General features: G+C 27.8%; 1 protein-coding gene across 2 annotated transcripts in view; it reads left to right on the plus strand.

The window, feature by feature from the left end:
• Window positions 1–23,896, plus strand: part of LOC121121708 (neural cell adhesion molecule 2) — a 262,790-nt gene that overhangs the window by 163,247 nt on the left and 75,647 nt on the right. For both annotated transcript variants that reach the window (XM_040716676.2, XM_071889853.1), the window contains 3 exons: window positions 3,436–3,587; window positions 5,692–5,836; window positions 21,089–21,219. In XM_040716676.2, the coding sequence (XP_040572610.1) occupies window positions 3,436–3,587; window positions 5,692–5,836; window positions 21,089–21,219 (428 nt within the window). The remainder of the gene's footprint in view (window positions 1–3,435; window positions 3,588–5,691; window positions 5,837–21,088; window positions 21,220–23,896) is intronic.

A 23,896-nucleotide genomic window follows, 5' to 3' on the forward strand; every position in this document is an offset into this window, starting at 1 on the left:
TGGTATAAATTTTGTTTGGATGAGAGGAGGGAGGTGAATTTTTCGTGGAGTGCGGTAAAGTTTCCTGTTATCAAATTAAGCAACTAACCTTTAACTTGTTTAAATACTAATGGGAGTACCCATCATTGTTCAGGTCAAACTATCCACTTTAGTGTGATCTTTTTATCAAACACGGGCACTTAAGCAGCTGAATGTGGCGCCCACACTCGCCGGATCTAAATTAGAGGGATCTTTTTGTGTGAGTGTGGAGCAGGATTAAACAACAACCCAATTAAACCACCTGCAACACCAAACACGAACTCATCAGTCAAATAAAGAAGTAATTCCAGGATTTCCCATGAGACCAAGTGGTGAAGACCTGCACACACTTTTGTCCTCGTATAGGGACTAAAGGTGATTAGTTAAATAAGATAAATCACAATCCATCAAGCTTTCAGAATCCGATTTTATTTTTTTTAAATCTGAGAACTGGTTAGAGTGGAAATTCTGTTTGAAAAAAAAAAAAAAACACATTTTCTTGGCACAGACAGCTTGCTCACCCTGTCTATTCTCTCTTTTTTATTTTAAATATGATAGACTGAGCTTTGGTTAAATACATTTATTGCTAAATATAATTTAAAATAACAATCATTATTTGTATATTCGATATGTATTCCCTTATGAATTTTTTTATATATTAAGATAAGGTGAGCTTTAGCCAAACACGCTCGTTGTTAAAAATGAGGCATCTACAGACAGACAAATAACCTTTTTTTAATATAAAAGGCGAGTAGACATTTTATATTGGATTATTTGTTGAACACATTGGTATTAGAATATTCAAACCTAAAAACTTTAATCAAAAAACCATTTATTTAATAGATAATGAACTACATTTACTTCATACCATATTTTGCAGTTATATAACAAAAATAAGTTGAAATAAAAAGATCTTACTTTCAAATATAGTATCTATATATTTATAAGTATTAATATTTATCCATTGTTATATAATGAAAGCGTCTGACAATATTAATATGTATTGCAGATAAATTAATCAATAAATTACGACATTTCGGAAACTAAACTTTCTTATATTTATGAAATATATTATTTGTTTTATAAACAAAAAGTTTAAAGTATATTAGTTACAAAATAAAATGAATTTTTTTTTTTGTTTTTGTCTCTTTTTTTAAATACTTGACAATATGTACATGTTTTTCTACATAAATACTATCAAAAAGCTATTTATGCATATAATTGAAAACACAAAATGAAGAAATCTAAGGGGATAAGATTAAAAGTCATCAATTCTTTTCAACTGTGAAGATCTAATCTAATTGTATATATATATTTTTTTTTCACTATACCTCTTTTTTGTTAATTTAATTTCAAAATTCATTTAATTCTCCCCTTTTCTCTCTCGTTTCGTTTCATTTCTTTTTATTATACATAATTCTCTGCAACTTTGATTTTATGATCTTCTGAGGTAAGAATAATGTATGTACGTGTGTGTGACAGTCTACCAAAAGTTAAAATTGAGGATTTAGCTCTTAATTATAAAGATATACATTTGGAATAATTATATTAGTGACACAATTCATATACAGTGTGCGTCAGCAAATCGTATGTTGTTTGGTAGTAAGATTTGAATCAAGTTCATCAAGAACGACATATACACATAACATATGGAGTTTTTTTAATAATAACTCAACCTAATATTACCAACAATTATTTCTCATACCATACTTCTTCTGTGGCCACCATGGCCTTCCGTCTTGGACTAAAATCCTTGCACATCTTGATTAAGTAATCATTGAACTTATCCGTTCACTACTTCTCAACAAAGGTTTTCAGAGAATCCATATATCAGTGGGGGACTCTGTAGGCCTTGTTCTCCATAATTCGTCATATTCTATAGTCCAGTGGCGAGCAGTCCAGTGATGAGGGGGCAACAAGCTTAGAGGTCAAAAATTGGTGAAGTCTTTTGTGACAATCTTGTTGTGTCCTAGACTTCCTGTTTTCCTGGAGAGGATCTTGGTGCTGTTAATGACCTTCCTAACCTTACAAAACAGCTCGACAGAGCTATTCATAATGTCCGTAACCTCCTCTACATAATGATGTACGTGGACAAAGTCTGCAATCCATAGCCTTTTTACCTCCATTCTCATTGTTTGCTGACGTATCGTAACCAATAGTACAACTTATGAAAACTGATACAATTCGAAACGATTTCTTATAAATAACCCCACATCGATTGAAAGTAATAATACACTTAAGGATCTATAATTTGCGTGGTACGATTTACTTAATCACATTGTATATAGTTTGATTTTTGGAGAAAACTATCGCATAGCTATCTTCATTCTGTCATTCGACATTTGCTTCAACAGGAGAAATATAAAAGAGACCAAAATTATACTATCAATATCCCAAACTGTAGAACTGTTTAAATTTGAATGACCCTTCCACGACGAATATCTTATATTTTACAAAAAGTTAGAGTGACGCCAAATTAGAATTTATTTATTAATCAAGAAGTAAAATTTCTTTGCTAAACAAAACGATAATAAAAGCTTGTTTTCTACAAAAAAACAACTAAAATTAATGTCAAAAAGGCTCTGAATGGGACCTAATCAAAAGAATATTTGAAATATCTTTATTTTAAAAATATACTTTTGTAAATCGGTAATGTTGAAGCGCTAAAATTTACACATGGCCTCTCCTGTGAATGTCGTGGCAATCCAACAGTGATTTTAGGGAAATCATTTGAAATATAAACTAATTGATAAAATTAATATTTCAAATATTACCATATGAAAACAAAATACAAGTTTTTCTTAAAAAAATATGTCCAAGCTGTTGGAAATAAAACCACAATTGTTTTTACTTCTAAAGATTATTTGTCTTCCGATATAGTCTGGAAAAATTTGAACCATGATTAATGAAAATGAATGATTTTTTTTATCCTTTATAATTTTTCTTATGCTGGTCTAATTCGTTCTCTAGATTGATCTTGATAACTATATTAACAAACATTATAATTTCACTTCATTTTTTATTGGTTTGTTATCATGATTACCGAAAAAGTAACAACCCAGTTTTTGTAATCTTTATTAGAAGGATTATATAGCTGAATACTAAGAGACCATTCAATTTTGAGAGAAGAAGGTTAAAAGTCAAAGTCACTGTAAAAAAAAATTATCGACCATAATTTTATAACAAATTGAGAGAAATAACTCAAATTAGTCACTCTTACTTTATAATGCAGGTACTAAATATTTTTTTAAAATAAAAACAAAGTCACAAAAGGTCAGAAAATGTTTAATTTTACCTAATTTGGAATAAAACATACAACAGAAATTATAATATTGTAACGGATTTTTATCAGATGTTTGTACTCTACCGATTGCCATTTCTAATTGATTAATATTGTAACATGTTTTTCTTTTCAAGTGCTTCCGTTACATGTGCATATATCAAGTCAAAGAATTGCACTCTCTGCTGGAAGTGTGTATGATATTCATTGTAAAACCTTTGGATCAAGACCCAGCTCTCATGTGACTTGGTGGCTTGGAAATGTACGTTTGTTAGATGAATCGTCTAAGGTAAATACTATTATTTCAATTAAAAATTTTACATAACATATAAAAAAACTACAAACATATTCGGAGCATTTTATTCTTCTTCATTTATTATTATTATCTTATGTATATATGTAAATATACAAAGTTCTTAATAAAATATATGACATATTTTTTAGAATAAAAAACTGTGCAGAATAATAATGAGAGCGTCTTCTTTTTTTATTCTCTATTTATGCAAATTTTCCTCTACGTGAGATATCCTTCAACGCCCTATAAAGCAGCATATAATGATTGTTTTTTATGTCAACTTGAGGGTTTTTTTTTTTCTTTCTTTATAATGAACTTTTATTTTCAGCCAAATTTCTATAAAAAAATATTTTAGTGAGAATGTACCCGAGGCTTGTAAGTAAAAAAAAAAGACAAATCTGCATTTTAACAATATTTAACAAATATTTAATTTAATATTTGAAGGTCATGCTTTTTTTCACAAATAAAAATGGTTATATTATCTCTTTTAACCAGTGGTTCTTACCCATATGAAGCTAGGGTGAAGCTTATCTTTTAAATTTGAAAATTGTGGAGTTGCAGGTGTAGTAGATTTTTTCTTTTAGGTAACAGACACCTTACATAAATTTTGAACAGTTTTGAAAAATATTTAGAAGTACCTCTACGGCTCTAATGTTTTGATTTTCAAAAATTAATGTGTTAGCCTTAACATCATCTTAACACTTAGTTTTACGAGAAACCTGATAATACAAGAAATTTAGCTAAATACATTTTCTATCAAAAATATAATATAGATTTTTCACTAACGTTTTGTAATAATTGTTGAAAAAGAACAAAAACTTTCTTAAGTTGGATTTTTTGCTCTATGTCCATCTGATTCTCGTTATAAGAAATGATATCCATATTAACAATTCATGTCTCCAAAATTATAAGAAATTGTTAATTTATTACTCGAAATAGAAAAATTAGGTTAAGTTAGGATAAATATCATCTTTTTTTAACCTTTTACCGACCTTTTTTCGAATAAAAAACTTTATAAGCTAAATCCATATAATAATTCGTAATTAAGTATTAAGAAATACTCATTGCGAAGATATTGATCTTTTCTGGCTTTTACTTAATCTAAAAAGTCTTAATAACAAAATTAGAATTAATAAGTAAAGTAACTTAACCTCATTTTATTTTAAAAAGAGATAAAATTTTAGAGTATTGCTATTAAGGTCAAGTTTTTTATCACGGAAAATAAGGGATCAAATTCAACGCATGTGCCTTGAAACAACAAATTGGAATACGTGTAGGACAGCTAGAGCTTGAGTTTTTCTACAAAAAAAAACTAGGAAAAAACATTTTACCTATCGTATGTAGAAAACTTTATTATGGAATTAATCATAAGCACAGCATTTCATTCATGTTTTGGACCTACGTCTTCTCCTGATGTTTTAAATATTTAAAAAAAGTAGCTCAGAACTCCTAGTTGGATTGAATTACAGATCACTTTTCAAGTTTCCTAAAAAAAATCCCTGATATGAGAACCGGTACAAAAATATTGATATCGTTACAACACTCCGTTCAAACACCTTTTTTTTGCAAGGTCAATTTAATGGAAATGCATTAAAGTAGTCCAATTTGAGAATATATGTATATCTCGATTAGGAAAAATTACATTCAAATTATAATTAAAAGCTAAGATGTATGTTTTTATTAATTTTTAAGTCTTTCATTTATTCAATTCTTAAATTTTTCTATATATAATTTCCTTTATAAAACAATTCCAAACAATACTTTACATATTTTGTCGTACAAAGTTGTTTTTTATCAATGACTCACTTTTGCCATCTTTGAAATATCGTATTTCTTTATAAAATTTGATTGTAGTTTTGAAACTAATTAAAGATTTTTATTTTTAAGAAAACTTACTTTTTTTGTTATTACTTTCTATGATAATTTTTCTTCATTCATTAAAGAAATTAGAAAAGCAGAGGAAATAATCTAATTAGAAAACAGTTTTCCTACTTAATTTTTCCACCTCATTTATCAGCTTCAATGAATAGGGAAGAAAGAGAAGGGGAATACAAGAAACATTTTACTAATAATGTGATTATTATCAATATCATTTTAGACATCAAAGGATGGAAATGTAACTGAGAGTACACTTCGATTTCAACCCAAAATTAAGCATCAAGGAAAGCTTTTACGTTGTCGATCTGAAAATCCTGTTATGCCTGCAAGCCAAATAGAAGACACTTGGCATCTAGATATTAATTGTAAGTATTGTATATTTTAATAAGAAAGAAAAATCTTTTGTTTTTAAGGTGCCAGAGATGTAATAAACTTAATGAACATATTGATTTATTGAATAAATATAGGAAATTTTTTATATATTTGATTTTTTTGCCAACTTTTAGTTTTCCCCCTCAAATATTTGCCTAAGGATGATGAATTAACCCTTGTCATTTTATTAAATAATAGGTAGTTTATTTTGTGTGTCATGCGAACATATATTTTAGTAGAGTAGTTAATTTTCCATATTGTAGATGAATGTCTAACAATTCCATATGCTTTCTTTATGATAAATTTGTCTCTTGAGAAAAAAAAGAATATAGGCATAGTTCTTTTCAAACTTTTACCTTTTATTAACTTATTTTTTAGATACGTTATGTAGTATTCCATTTATGCATTTGGATACATTTGTATAAATTCAAGAACTTGTAAGAGAGCTTTCTATCTTCTATGATAGATTATTTCATTATCAATAATTTAGTTAGTAATTAAAATCCAGCTTATAGTTGAATAAATGTCAAATTTTGGCCATCTTAATAATATATATAGTTATATTACCTAGAATGTCTGGAGTTATTAAGTTTCGACAAACAGGCACACTTTGCATTGATAATATAGAAGATTACTCCCACGAAATCTTCAGTATTGCTCTCAGTTTTTCATGACACCACTAACATGTAGTTACGCAGTACTTAAATATTCTCTCCTCAAGAATAAAAGAATAATACTAACAGCTTGATAATTTTTTTATTTATTGTTATAAGACAGGAAGTACTTTAGCCTGTTGTTAAACCTTATTTAAAGAAACATAGGTAGTTTTTTAATTTTGTTTAATGTACTTCCTATTTCTTTCTTTTTCAATATGAGTTGTCCTAAATCCCATGAGATTTCATTCCTTTTTACATACTATTTCTTTGGAACTTTTCAAATTGGAGTGTTTAAAACATGTCCTTGAAAGTGGGAGCGGTTTTTTCTAGTTGGTAATATAAAAAATGATTTTTTATTTTTCAAAAATGTTGTCATTATTATTTAATTCTTGAAGACAGTGTAGAAGTAATAACTAGAATTTGTGTTCATGAAAGACAAAAAGTAAAAATGAAGTATACTGGAGAGTAATAAGTGTAAGTCCTTGTTAGACTGATTGAGCCCATTGAGGACTGATATTGGAGGAATTTCAGGCCATATGTCCTTGCTATATACGGAGTAAGATTTTAGTTTATTTTCTTCCTTTGACGACTGTTTGCCGCAGATTTATTATAACATCATGACAGCTAAGCTGCTCTCCTCCCAAACATTCTTCACTTTGTTAGGCTGAAAACGTTATTTTATATCTCTTTTATTTTTATATACGGATGGGACATATATTATGTCTATACATATACTCTTTTTTTTTTTTCTTTTTTTTTAAATGACGGGGACACTTGATTCTATATTTATTCCTTAGATCAATTATCTACACCTAAAAACGACTTACGAATAGCATACAAATATAGATTTTGGTCAACTATCAAATGATAAATATAAAAAAAAGGAGGTCAAGTGACTAAAAAAAAATAAAAGATCCTCTAATTTTGATGATTTTTTTTTAAATCCCTCTTTGATACCACACTTATGTACACATAAACCTAATATATAAAATATGATAAAACTTAAACAACATTGATAATCATATCTTTGATAAAATTTTTTTAGCAAATATTAACTTTCCTGTAGTGCAGCTTATTGTTAAAACATGTTATGATGAGAGATGTGAAAAAAAGCGCATATTTAAGTTATTAATTATAATGTTGTCCGGCTGGCATGTACAAGTTATTATAAACAAATTGTAACTTGCCCAATTGTTTCTTCCCTCGCTTAAAAAGGCGTGCATTATTACATCTCTCTATATGTGTGTTTTTTTATAAATATAATTATAACTGAAATCGACATTTTTTATTAAATATTTGCTCCCTTAGCCACAATGACGGCCTCCACCCTCTTCCTGTAGGCTGCACACAACCTTACGGATGATTATGTAGTCTTGATGGCGGACTCCAAAGCTCTTATAGGTCCGTAAGGATGGTTGCAGGCAGCTCCTCGACCTTTGCCTAGATGAAATAGTCCAAAGAATTAAGATAGGTGGGAGCTGCAAGGCCATATGTGCTTGGACACATTCAAAAGAAGCTGGTCTATAGACAATCTTTTCCTCTTTGTAGCCTTCATACTGAGATGTTTCTTACTCCTTCCTCTTAATTTTGCTCACAAATCATCTTTAATGATTCTTTCAAGAGCTGGATTTCTAGCAAGGTGGTTTTTGACAAGTGTAATCATGATTTTTGTTCTAACTGTTCGTTTCCGACTATGCTAAGAACTTTCTGGCAACTTTTTATTCGGTTTGAAATCTTTTTTTTTAATGCCATACACGGTATACATAATGCTATACAGCTGATCTTGAGGTCATTGGTAATCTCCTATGGGTTTGTGATGCGTAAGAATTTCCAGCACAAGAGTTATTTGCTTCCATCTTATCACCTTTTCAAAATACAGCCAATATGCCTCATATTTAAGTTTACACTTAGATAATTTATCAATGATACTCTTTGAAGATGTGATAGTACAATTAATTTAATCTAATATACAAAGAAATACTATGTTCATATAATTACGATATATATTAATGGGTTAAATAAAAAATTGCCCTGGAGATAATTTCTCTACAAAAAAAAGTGCCTCATACTAAATAAAAATTTTAGATTGGCAAATATCGCACCATAGGAGAATAAACATTGATTAATTATTTTTAAATGTATCCAACATTGTATTGAACAGGAACAAATGGAGGAGTTTAATAATGTCATAACTAAATGTATGATATCTTTACATTTTAATAATTTGCCTATTAATAATTGAGGGTATGAAAAAAATCATATCAAGATTTCAACTTATTCATCACTATCAAGGAGATATTTAAAAAAAACCAAGAAAATTAATTATATAATACTTAATACAATTAGAAAATATGAAAATTATTTAACAACTATATATTTTAGAATTTCTATACTCAGAACTAAAAAATATAAAAAATTGTAAATCTAATTCTAGTATTCAAAATATTTGATAAGCAAGATTTGAAAACTAATTTGTGAAATGGTGCAAAAAAAATTAAATTGCACTCAAAAATATGTACCTTGAAAGTAAATTCTTTGATTTTGTTTATGTTCTTTTAATTGGTTTGATGGGGTTGCAAAAGTATATGTAAATATTAGAGTATTACCAATGTTAATAGAAATACAAGGTTATACAAAAAACGCTTTTCCAGCTGATGTTTGACTTCCACCACGCTATTCAATACTGACGCCAAAGAATAAATACTATTACTATTAATCATATAATTTTTAGTATTATATAGTGTTAATATACTGTTGTTATCCTTGACATTTACTCCATTTACACATAGGAATCATGTGTTAAGTCCAAATATAATATAGTATATATATAGTAATATTTATTTATCTAGGAATGACCTGGACGCGAACCTAAGCACATTGAGTTCAAGAGAATAATGTCTCCCGATCGTTTTGTCCTTGTATCCCACCAAACCTTTCGTTAATATATAACAATATTTATAGAAAGCTAGAGATAGAAATAATACTAATTATGTGCTGACATGCTCGAACAGCGCTTTCACAGCTTATGCCAGTGTTATTTAGCATCGAATTGATTCTTATTTGTTCAATGTTCTGCCTTCAATGGTTAGCATAACCTTATATCTTTTGGAAATAAACGAAGCTATATTATTTGTTTTTTTAACTGTTTTCATTAAACTTTATTGATTCACTCCATTATGATCTCCTTTAGATGATTCTATGTATCATGAACTCAAGAAGGTTATTACATAGAATTTTGATTTTTATATAAATTTATAAATGTCAAGTACTTCAATTTTATGTATACTGTAAATAATATGCATAGATAAAATCATGTTTATTCCTGTATAATAACATCCAAATGATTAATTTTATTACAAGTTGACAATAAGAAATGTAATTGGAGTAGTAAAAAAATAATTATTTTCTAATAATTTTTCTTTAGTTGTGTATATCTTGCGTTGTATAAGTGTAAACGGTTTGCACCAGATGTAATTAGAAAGATAATATTTCGTACAAATAAAACTTATTTAATGTTTTGTGATTGTTTAACTCAGTATTGTTTGAAGCTAGCGTCAGTGAAGGACACCAGCAATGAAAAAATACGCCATAATTTACATTTTTTCTTCGAACAAGGCGAAAACACAAGCCAGGCTGCTGAAAATGTGAATAGTATATTGTACCTCTAGTATCGAAGTTTAACCGAGGTTATATAGTTGTCTCGGTTTGTTAGTCACTAGGATTAAGGCAAAAGTTACAGTTCTATTTTGTTATAACTTGGTACAAATATTATATATAATTAGTGTAAAAGCTAATTAAATTTTGAGAGATTAAGGTAACAGTACATGTAGAACTTTGCAACAAATTGGGGTAGACAACTTAATTTAATTTTAGAGAGAGGGTATACACTCTACAGAGTTCCCATTCTAGTTACTTTTACTTTTGTCAGTTGAGGTTGTGAAGGGACGTTGGAAGTTTTTGACCCAACATCTGATCACTTTATTCGGTAGTTTTTTGCTTATTATTTTAATGCTAGCATGTAGCAATCAATAAACAACCTTTCAAAAGCTTGGGGCTATTCTAACTAAATACTTGCTAGCGTTGAGAATAACATTTTTTGTTGAATTATACTTACATTAGATTTAAATATACAATAATATGTACTTTATAAAAGCTTTTTGTTACATAGAGCGCACTTATTCTTTCATATACATAATTACTCACATACCAAGTAAGGGAATGGTAATCTATCATGGTTTATATTAGATATAACACATTGTTATATACTTCAAAACAGTACTCTATGTTAATTTGCTTTCACCACACATATAACACATGAATAATAATAGTTGGTACTACTACCAATTTACCGGTCTTCATTTATCTATGTAGATGTAGAGGAAAACAAAGTCGTATATAATGGAATGTCTACTCCAAGTTAACGCTCAATGTAATATCAAATATATATTTCAACCCTCTTATACAAAATAAAAAGTGTATACAAAATAATAATAATATTTCAAGATGATATAACAAGAGCTATCTAATAAAACATCAAAAGAGTCTTTTTACTTTGACCCAACCTTTGTCTTTTATATTTCATTTGATAGTTGAGTAGCACATTACTTATTTGTTGTTTACATATGCAAATACCGACAAATTTATATCAATGTAATAGATAGTATACATTCATGGATATAAGTTTTATATAGTGAAAAAAGAAATAAATATTGTTTTAACTTGTAATTTGAGCATATTGAATGCGTATATGTCGGTATAAGTATACTTCAAAAACCAATATGCTTATTACATCCTTTCCTTTGATAATTTTTTTACCTTTATGCAGATATATTCGAGGGATTATCTATCACATTCTTCTGAAACACCAAAGAATATTAATTGCTTTCCTCATTTCTTTCTGATATTTTTATAATATTTAATTTACATATTGTACACTAAACCATTTTGTATAGTTTATCTATATTAAATGCCGTAAATGACTCATTTTGAATGTGTGCTTAATATTTTAGAAATCCTTGACTACTTAATTTAAGACACAAAAATGTAACAGCCAGTGTGTGCAGCTAAAGCTCAGTTTGTCTCATATTTTTTTTAAAGGAGAACAAATCTTTATAACAGTAAAACAATGTTGGTTGGTGGGCTTGTCTACCAAGAACCCGTTTTTTAGTATATTACTACTTGATTTAAGAAATAAAATGTAGCAACGAGCGTATGCAGGTAAAGCTCAACGTGTGATATTTAAAAAGGAAAGAAAAGAGGAGTACATATCTATATTAATAAAGCAAAGTTTGTTGGTCTGTATGTTTGACTTCCGAAAACTCATTTTTAGAGTAATCTTAATATTAGAACCTTGAAATTTTTCCTAAATTTGAATACTTCCTATTTAAATGATCCTCTTTTAATAAAATATGAATCTTAAGTCTAAAAATTTGTACATATATTCTCTTGCAATTACTTACAAAATAATTATTGACATAAACAAAAGTATTTTTAAAAAATACTGAAGAAACATTGAATTGCTGTCCAACCAGGAAATTTCCACGTAGATCTTTTCGTTATTTTTCTAATAAAGACGTAATTGATATTTTTAGAATATTTTTAAAAGTAAGAAATGTCATTACACTACTTCAAAAATGTCAGCCGCGCCATTTATGAACTGGCTTTTTTTTAATATAGCCAGGAATAGTATATATTGAAAGTAATTCATATTTAAAAAGTATATTAGTAAGGTATTTTCTTTATCACCATGAGCAGTGTTAGCAAAAACAAAAGTTCAAATAAATTATATATTCATAGAAATATTTAATGTTTAATGGCCAATGTGTCAAAATGACACAAAACTTATATATGTGAATAAAAGTCGGATTTTTTTAATATTTGATATATTTTCTTAGATAATCTCTTAAAATCTTATATATAAAAACAATAACAGTAATAATATACGAGTATATTTATTTATATCTTTATTTACAAATACACTACTTACTTGTAAAAACATAAATAATGTTTCTTCCTACTAAATACTTACCATAATTAAGAAAAAAAAACAAAGTGCTTGGATCTAGAAGACACCTCCACCATGATATATTAGTAAAAGATTTCTTAACAAAAAAAAACAAATAAAAACACATTTAAATTTTTAAAAAAAAATATGCTGTCATGAAGTCTTATTTAATTGTGTCAAAAGTGTTTTTTATTGTGTAAAAACTGTAACCATGGCTATCAAAGGATAATTCGCAAATTTTTTAGATCTTATAAAAAAAAATTATAAGTTTTAAAAATGTTCAGAGAAAATAAATAATGGTCATAAAATACTAGGGTCATGTTTTGATTATAAAAATATACAAATATAGACATTTAAAATACAATGGAGTAAAATATGATACAATGCTCATACTAGTGTAGAATATAGTTCCAGTAGGTTAAAAATAACAATGCAACAACGAACATGTGCAGCTAAAGCTCGGTGTGTTATAGTTAAAAAAATGAAAATACTAGAATGAGCTCTCGTTGAGCCCAAATACTCCAACTAAAATTAAACTCAGATATGTATCTCAATTTATTCCAAAGTTATGGTTGATTATGCAATTCTTAGTCGTTTCTTTTCTTTGACATTGACCTCTAAAAATTTAACAGGCTTTTACTGTGACCATCTTCGTGCCATGTTTGTTCAAAAATGAACTGTTACTTTTTGCATAATCAGGTGACTAACAAACAAACAAAGAAAAAAGAGGCAAAAAAATAACCTCCGTTTAACATCGTTGGCGTATGTAAAAAAGGTGAATTTATAATTTTTTTTTTTTAAACCTTTATTTAGACAACAAATAACACAAATACGAAACTTATTGACTTATATTATGTGACCAATTCAAAAATGTGTTTTATCCTTGAAATATTGTCGTGGTCTTGTCTTAAATTGACAAGGATATAGACTGTTTTTGAAGAAGCTCTTTTTTTAAATTAAAGTTCATACTTTCAGTTATGAAATGCAATACTTTTAAACTTTTTGTATCTATTCGTCTTGAAGCTATGAGCCTTTGAAAAAAAGGCACCTATTTTCCAATTGAAACAAAGATAACTCGAGTTAAAAGTATGATATAGACATTTTAAAAATGGTTTTACAATATTTTTAAGATTTGGCTTTAAAATATATTTATATAATTTATCCCCATCTCCAACAACGAGAGCTTAAAACTGCTTTGAACCTAAAAAATAACCAAAAATAACATAAATGTATAGCCTTTTTCTGAAAGCCACGAGGCTATGAGAGAAAAAATAAGACCATATTTGGAATCAAGGGATCAAATTGTACTAAGTTAAGCATACGCTGTTCTTGTGCATAAAAAAAGTGTGCTTTTGTTTGATAGTGTAATTTATAAAAATTAGAATTATCTAAAATTTTCTGGTGGAGATGCATTTACAAAAAAATAATTAATCATTAGAATTTAAAATTTCTTAAGCAGATTAAGACCTACAAATATAAAATATTCATACATATTTAAAATAAATTAACACCAAAAATCATTTAAATACAAACATAATATTAATAGCAAATTTGCTTTTAAACCAACAACTACCTTCTTTTTTTGCTCTTTCTAAAAAGTTTGAGTATCTTCTTCAAAGTCCGAATCTGTCTTGATGTGTTTAATGTAGGATATCTAATAATATCAGAGGCCCAGTTGCAAGCACTTTCGATCACCCTAGGGATTTTCAACTCGAATGTTCCATATCTTCGCACCACCGAAATTAAAATAGCACGAATTTTCTCTGCAACCACGGGTTCTCCTACAGTTATATTCTTAGCTAGGTAACTCTTTACATTGAATAAAGCATTCCCTAACAATCCAGCTTAAGGAGTAATTTCTTTATTTTTTCTGTATGTTAGTTTGATGTCAATACCAAATAAATCCAAGTAATGCTCGTTACTCCCGCTGGTTTATAATAAATTTGTTATATCTTTTGTACATGTACAAAAATATGGATAATAATTTACAAAATAATGATAAAGAAATGAGAGAATTAAAAATTATTTATCCATTAGTGCACAACTATATGTATGCATAATTATATAAAACCTTTTAAATGAAATATACATACATATTTGTAAGTGTCTGATAAATCAATTATATAAATCTTCTTTTTTTTTTTTTTTTAATACTTGATTTTTTCCTTGCTGTGGCTGTAATTCTTACATATACTGCAGAGGCTCTGCAAATTTTTTAACTTCATTTTTTGTTAAAATAAATGATGATAGTTTTGAATCCTTTTATAGTCTATTGTATTGCTTAAACCACTATTACGATCAGTTCGTGTATTTATGTTCAATACATTGTTAATAATAATTATATCCATGATTACTTTACTTTGTTTAATATATGTAAAGAATTATTGCAACTAAGATAAGGAACTTTGTGCATAATAACTACTGAGTTAAATTACATTTGCATTCTATTTAAATAATCCTTTGTATTTGTATTGTTTTTATAGAGAACATATAGAAAGTTTCCTGTAAAAGTAATGGATTGTGATATGGTTTTTTGTAAGTAATTTACATTACTTCTGAATCATTAACAATATAGTAAACATAAATTAGAGCGTTCCATTTTCGGATTAAATTTTTTTTTCCTCTGCAGTAAGATTGTTTCTGCTAGAGACAGTCAAAACTTTACTTTGTCAATGTTTGAGGCCTTTTAAACTTTTGAAGTAAGGTACAGGCCATCTCAAATAAATTTTTTGGGATATTTGAGTCCAATCCTTTTTTAAGCATCTTCTACTGTCCCAAATATGATGCTACGAGTCAAAAACTGTACTTATTATATTTTTTTACTAATTTAGTTTATTCGTAAACGTATAATACACCTTGTTTTTAATTAACCGTCCGTTAGTTAAAAGGGATTTTTTACACCCTGAGATTGATTACAATGCATCTTATGCCTTTAAATATACGTTTTATTGCCAATTATTTTCAGTATGCTCTTGAAACACAAAATTTGTAAATATGAAAGTCTTTAATCACTTTGCCTTGATTAGTATTTTTTTTGTATATTTAGCCTCTTTTAAATTAAGATTACGTGAATTTAATTAATTAGTTTAAAATACCTTCCATTTGTTTTCTTGGATATATTTTTTCTCGATTTTTTATATTTACACTAGTATTTTTAAAATTTTAATAGATATTTACTATTTCAAAATGGATGGAATAGTTAAAAACACACTACAAAACTTAAGTAGCGTAATTATTCTAATTGTGTTTATTATGTAACTAAATAGGCATTATATTGGGGTTTCTTTTTACTTAGTTCACTAACTGCGTTATAAAAATGATCTTAGATGTACTCAATGATTGCCAGTTTCCCTGTTTTATTAAAGATAAGGACTAAATAGGAAAATCAAGAGGAAACTTCGTCCACTATTGTAACCCACTTTCCTTTTTTTTTTAAAGAAGAGTACTTTACTTGAACTTTTTTCAAAAATAAACTAACATATGTAACAATTTTGTGAGCACTGATTCATTGGCAGGTTGTGTGTTTTTTGTCAATTATTCATATCAGTTTTTGTTTAACAACCATCACTTCAACTGGGGTTAAGTTTTGTCATATTACTCTTTAATTATTAATAATCCGTTAGTGAGTATGCTTAGACACTTATTTAGTGATCAGATACATGATACACAGTCCACATAGACTCTTAATTATACTTTTTTAATAATCTATTATTTACATGTAAATGCCAATTAACATTATCAGTGTATACATAAATATGATTTCTAGACGTGGAGATAAAAATATTTTTTTTTCTAAGTTTAATAACATTGGTTTTGGGTCTCTACAATATTACCAAAACAAAACGATCTAACAGCGAATAAATTATTTGAATTCACCAAACATAAATTATCTATCGTCAAATGGAGTAATGATTTATTGCAACAAAAAAAAAGTTGTATTTATCATGACTAGACATTTTAAGAGCAATAGTATCTTACAAAGTTATGATGCAAAAATGTTGTTTAAATCAGTTTTATAAAATTTGGGGTACCGAAAATTCCAGTTTACTAACGAAGTGTTTAACAAAGTGTTCAATATTTTTTACTAAAAGACCAAATATAAAAAAATATAAAAATTACAGTTTATGAGTTATAGCATCTTTTTTGGGAGCATACAAGAGGTTGTAAAAAGAATAACTTCGATCAAAACTACTATTTTTTCTAATTAAAATTACCTTTAAGACACTTTAAATAGCCTGGAAGGGCTCAAAGTTAGCCAAAGTGGGTTTTGATTGTGCCAACAAGACAATGTATTGGGGGGGGGGGAGAAATATTACCCAAAAAAACGGGACAGTCTAATATACATGTACATATATATTTAGAAGAATATTTTTACAATCAAGTAGTTCCTTGGAGATGAAAAATACGAAAGGGTAAAGAATAAATAGAAATCTTTTACTGCCTCTTTAGAATAGGATTACCCAAAGGAGTGAAGGAAAATCTTATGAAAGCCTCTCTTTTATATATTTTTATAGGATTTACGTTCAAATGAGATAAATTAAATAATAGGGCATCCTATTTAATTAACATTATTGTATGAACGTGTTTGTAAATAGTTCTAATTTGATCTTTAGTCTTTTACATTAAAAAAAGAATAGCTATAAGCTGATTTTTTGTTTTTTGAATAATAAAATAATTAAATGGCCATCTATGCCAAATATACAAATATAAATAGACTTTTATAAAATAAGTGAAAAATAAGTTTACCATAAGTGATATGGTAACAATTTATTTTTCATTATTCCTTCACTCTAGAGGAACGAACCTCAAAGTAGAAAGTGTAAACCCAAGTGTTTTTGCTTATGACGGATAGTAACACTGATGTTTTGTTTTTTTGGGTGGCAAAAGCGTAAGTTTTTGTTGGAATAAGTGTATAAATGAAGATCGACGTCGATTCATCTTTTACCTATGTCATTGTTAAAAATAGGATTTGTGTTGATTCTGTTCTTTACATAGGTGATTGTTTTGGGGGAGGGAGGAAGGTGTTAAAATCAAATTCAATTTTAACTCAACTTTCAAATAAAACAAAATCTTTGAAGCACTCTAAAAAAATCCAGCCAAACCGCTACCCCCAAATTATTACACAAAAAATCTATTTTCAAAGAAATAAAAAGAAAATCACGAATGTTGCAATCATTAAAGCATTTTTATGCTCAAGCAATAGTTATATAACATTTTAATTTATCAAATACAGGTTTAAGGTAATATAAAAGGTCACAAAAAAGGTAAAAGGCCACAAAAAGGTCGATTTCTTCTAAATTTTTATTTTCGCTTGTGTACTAGGGAGTGAAATTTATAAGGTGACCTGTTAATTCAATTTTTTGTTGTATTTTTAAGAAAAAATTATGTTTGTAAAGTTTCAGTCTTGATTTCTATAGCCATTTGAAAATGGCCATATTTTTTTCTTATTTTTTTCCCATAGTCCTTAAAAGATAATTTTGCATCTGAAATGTTGTACTAAAATTTAATTTGTTAATTTTCATGAATTAACAACCCCTCTCTAAATTGTATTTAATCCAATTAAACCTCATGACAGCAAAGCTACTTTTCTCCCAAATATTCCCAAAAGTGTTATGAGTATCTTGTCATTTTTTTTATTAGTCAACCAGTAAATCATATTTTCAACAACTCTAAATATACATATATATGTTGTGTTCATGTTATTTATTGTATACTTGAATTTTAGTCCTATTAACAAAAAAAAATGATATAGAATTATACATAATTAATTTATAAATCGTGTATATATGTATATGTAATTGTGATGACAATAATGCCATGATTGAAGTTTTATTATATCTTCAATATTAGGAATTTGTTACTTTTCGAATGTAAAATACTAATTAATCAATTAATTCAACGATATTTCTTTTCCAGAAAAATGTATACATAGAAATACATACACACATTGATGTTTATCATAAATGTATTTCATTATTTTGGACATTTTTTACTCTGCCTTGAACGGAAAGGGAAACAATGTAAAGAACTAAATAATGCAGACAATACTATAGAAAGAGTGTTGATTGCCCTTTTCATTCCGACTGACTGAAATTGATGAGTATAAGCTGCCAAATGTTTTCGATTTTTTTTTAATATGATTGTTGTCTTCATACAAGAGAAAAAAATTAAATAAGTTTTTAAACAGATTTTTTGAACATTTTCAAATAATTTAAGACGATATCCATAGATTTTTTTATGAGAAGGTACGTGTAAGTATAAACTATTTTAACACATTTGTATTTATATTTTACCTCCAATACATGCCATGCATTATATCTTTGGTCTACACTTGTTCTGTAGAAAGTTTAAGATTTATTAAGAACATACTCAGGTTTAAAAGTGGATTCTGAACTATTAAGTAGTACTATTTGAAACGATTGTTTTAATCATGGGACTTATAAAAAATTGCAGCTATAAAATTTGCCTCCCACTTCCAGAATTCCAGTAATTTTCTATATATGAACCATTTATTTGCAGACGTTAACAAAAAAAAAATATTGTAAATGAGATTAATTAAAAATATTAAGTTGCAGCTTAAAGCTCATTTCAGAACATGCATTACATGAAACTTATTAGTCCCTAATATCAAATGTAATTATTTTGAAATAAAAAAATTAATAAGAAACAGGTTAATAGCAGTAGCTTCTAAGTGTCTTTGTTTTTTTTAAATACAACCTGTAACCTTAATGTAAAATATTTTAAGTTGTGTATATTTTATACATTTTTAAAATAAAAAAGCATAGAAAAACTATCCTGGTTTTAGGGTACATTATGTTTCATATAAATATACTAACTTGATTTATTATTCTTTAGACTTATTATACTCCTTTCTTATAGTTTATATGTTGGAAAATGCTTGAAAATGTGTCAACGATAAAAGGATCAAAAAAAGTCTTCAAATGAACTGAGACTCTTACATATTTACATATACTTGAAAAAAAGCCTTATAAAAGCAAAATTTATAGGTATTTTATCCATAAAATAAGAAAATTTATCAAAATATTCTTCATTTCCCGAATGAAAAGTTTCATAAAAATTGATAACTATGAATTGACTATTCTGTAACCATTAATTTGTAAATGTATATGTATTTATAAAATTAATGTCCCCTGCTATGTCAATTCTATGTAACTTGATAGATATGTACATTATACATGTATGTTTTTGGCCGTGTAGGGGCAAAGGTGATCTCCTATTAATATGATATACAACCCTGCGCAAAACTTTGGCAAAACTTTTTTTTTTAAAGTTTTGCAAAAAAAAGTTAGTTTAATATACTTTTATTAGCAATTTTAATCAAGGGGAAAAAACTATTATTCCTTTCTGTTACATGTTTTAAAAAGTTACAAAAAGCTCTCTCTCTTATTATACAATAGTCAATACACAAAGTTACATATGATGCAAATGTATACCTAGGGAGGACCTAAAACTTGCCGAATAATTTAATTATGATTTTATTCCCGTTATTTTTAATTGCGGAGTTTTATTACACAACCAAACAAAAGCTAAAACCAAAATAAATATATTTTGGTTTTATACCATGCCTGAAGTGTATAAATTTTGAAGTAACAAAAAAAAAAAAAAAAAAAAAGACCACGCTTGTCCACATTACCTGATCCGCTATTAGTGTCTAGAAGGTTCAGAAACCATTGGTATCTCTATCCGGACTGTTTACAGCATCAAAAAGTCCATTAAGGATGGGAATAGGATTGAAAGCTCACATACAGCTGAGAAGAACAACAAATTTTGCTACAACAATATGGCTGACTTCTGACCTGCATCCATGTAGCACTCCTCCAGCCATGATATCAAGCAGCTGGACTATGAAGTCTAGTTGTCTTGTAGAATAAGGTCTGTTGCACCTCTCATCCAAATTTGAATTTGAGACGAGCTGTCATCATGACAGTGTGGTACCTCATTCATCGTCAAGAACTGTCGATCTTTTTACCAGTGTGTCGATACTGTGATTGCATGTTAAGGAGGAGACAAAGAAAAAAACAAATATCTAAATATAAAACATATTGGTTTTTAGTTGTTTTATCATGATTCCATAAAAATCCAGTTTTGCGTAATTTACTCATGATACTGAATGTTTTGGCTACCCCCTCTGTATATTTTGAGGATTTTTATGTGTAGGTACCATATTCCTATGATTTTAATAGCAGCAGTATATGACCTAATTTATTTGTATTTCTATACAGAATATAATATATTGTTGCAACTGTATTAGAAAAAAGTATTTATTCAATATAATTTTTTGGTACATCTGGTTGAGTAAATAAATATAATACAAGATAAGCATATACTATTGTAAGCTAATGGCAATAAACGGAACAAAAACGAGAAAAAGATATTGGATATGTTATACATATCTCCCTCACACACATATATGTACATTTTAGCAATAAAATTGTCAAAAATATCTACTGATGCCATATATTTATTGTAAAAAAATCTAAGATATTGAGCAATGATTTATACTGATATTTTTATTATTTTACACTATTGCATTTTACCAATAATTTATAAACATTATATTTCAGATATACCCCGTGTTCATCTCCGCTTAGGATCAACACTCTCTTCGGAAAATATAAAGGAACGGGAAGATGTTTATTTTGAATGCACAATTCAGTCCAAACCACGATTTCATAAGTTGACTTGGAAGTTTAATGTAAGTTTCTGTCTTTTCTCTTTATTTATTCAAAAATTTTTATATGTATATGAAATATGTACATGGTGGGCTCAAATTACAAATAATAATAACAGATTACTTCAATATTTAGAAATATATCGCGGGGTGACAGCCAAAATGTAGTAACTCAATCTTTACTAAACAGAATTAAGATTCTAAACTCCATTTTTTCATTATTAATAATGGTGTTTTCCAACTTGAACAATAAAAAAATACTTAAAGAGTCTAAATTTCTCTGCTTTGTAGTATTAACATTAAATACTATGACTTCTAGGACAATATATAGGCAATAACAAAAATATACGTACTTTTTGAGTTACGAAAATTTGGTCCTCAACCATCGATATATTAGGTATGTTACAAATAATTTATTTATAGGTTAATCAAAGGTAGTAACTAGGTATTTACAATGTATATGGATTTTAAATTTCGTTGAGTAAATTTCACTTTTTCTAAGCCAAACCATAAAATCTTCTGCTCAAACCTGTTCGGAAAATAGCACCACACTATGTATTGATTGTTTTCTTTTATAATTTTTTTACACTAGATCTACAATTGCAGAGATTACTCTGGAACACAGATAAAAGTCAAAAGTTTACTGGGCCTGACTTGTAGTTAACTGCAGATGTCCGAAAGTATGCAAAAATCAAGCCTTTTTGCGACAATAAAAAATTTACAATTTACAATAATGTGAATAAAACGGAAATTTTTTATGCATCAAAATGTAGTCTGGACTATGAAAGAGTAAATTGAAGACATTTTATAAAAAAAGATGAATAATTAGCATCATCAGAGTTAGAAGGGAGCAAAGGTTTTAGTTTTATTGAAGAAAAGAAAACCTTTGAAAATGAGTATGATTAATATTTTATTTGTTACATACCTATTAAAAATAAAACAGTCTCTTCAATTTCATTCTAGTAAAAAAAATGAACAAAATCCTAACATAAAATTTAATTTTTTATATAATAATTAAATTATAATATTTTTATAAACCTATAGTCATAGCCATATTTAAAAGATAAAAACTTTTTTGTATTTAAAATCATAATTTTTTTAGCCAGGGTAAATAAATATGAGAATGAGGTTATTTTAATTAAATTTTTAGTCCTAAAATTATATTTTTATGTGTTTCATTTTTTGTACTTGGAGTTCTATCTTTTTTGCTTCCTTCATTGTTTGTGGGTATATACTCACACTTTGCAAATATGAATCATAGTAAAATATCTCAAATTTATTTAGAAAAAATATCTGAATATTTGGTAAAATTTATAAAATTTTATAGAGGGGTATAAAAAATGATCTGGTGTTATGTAAAACGCAAAAAACCAATCATTAATGTGGTAATCCCAACAATTTGAAGATTGTTTGAGATAAAAACAGTTTATTTGTCATAACATTTATATAAGCAGTAGCAATGAGAGGAAAGAAATAAAAACAAATCCCACTTTTTAAACAGAATAAGGACCCAAAACTTCAAGTAGCATTTAATTACAATTTTGTACCCTTTATTTTCCCCCCTTTTGAATTAAATCTTTATTTATTCACACACAATCAAAAGAAAAAAAATGAACACAATAGTAAAATGAATAAAATAAAATTTGTGCTTAGAATAAAGATAAATAAACATTTTAGCTAATAACTAATTTTTATCTTTCTACCTCTTTAATTTTAAAGCTATAAAATTTAAAACACCCCAAATAAAAAATATAGTGGTTAAGATAACTAAATATAAAATGATAGTTGAAACACCACATACTGAGACAAAATATTAAAAAAATCCCCACTTCTCAACCTGAGATTTTCTAATAGTGTGTTTTGCACATATTGATGATTGTTCCTAAAGTATTCGCATGTCTTAACAAAGAAGATAGGTAGTTAAGGAGGAATTCAATTATTTCTCGGTTAAGGAAAAAAAAGCTATTTATATTTTTTTACTTTAACATTTAAAAACATAATTATTATACATTTCACCAAACGACGAGATCGGTGAGTCAGGTTACAAAACTGAAAAAGTACCTTTGCACGATTGGATTAAAAATCTCTTATGAACTTATAGTTAAGAAATAAAAAACCTAAACAACAAACAACGCAGGGGAGTGAAAAACGTTATTTAATATTAGATCACAGTCTTTACTTGTTATAATTAATTTTATAAGCCCAACAGATATCTGAAACTGATTTGTAAACTTTTAAAAAAATTAATAATCTTCAAGGAGCCCATAATTATTTTATCCCATATACAAAGAAGGTTCAGAGCTTTACTATACTTCCTCAAAATTAGCTTCTCATCCAATGATTTAGCAATTCTAACGTCAAATTTTAGACACCACGGCACCAGAGCAAGGTGTAAATCCGACGTTTTTTATGCCGAGGATTCAATACGCAACCAAACGAGAGCTGGAACTTATTATTTTTTTATCTGATGTCTCTAAGTGTAAAAATATCTGGGGAACAAAAAAACAACAACAACGCGTGAGCGATCTCCTTCGTGACTGCCAAGGAGGCTGCAGACACCGTTGGCATCTCCATTCAGACTGCCTACAGCATCAATAAGTCCATTACAATCCCATTAGCAAAGAAGAACCAAACTTCTGCAGCAACAACATGGCTGACATCTGGCCTGCCTCCGACCTCTAGAAGTTGCACTTTGGGGAGT

The sequence above is a fragment of the Lepeophtheirus salmonis genome, chromosome 7, assembly GCF_016086655.4.
Source record: "Lepeophtheirus salmonis chromosome 7, UVic_Lsal_1.4, whole genome shotgun sequence".
Taxonomy (NCBI): domain Eukaryota; kingdom Metazoa; phylum Arthropoda; class Copepoda; order Siphonostomatoida; family Caligidae; genus Lepeophtheirus; species Lepeophtheirus salmonis.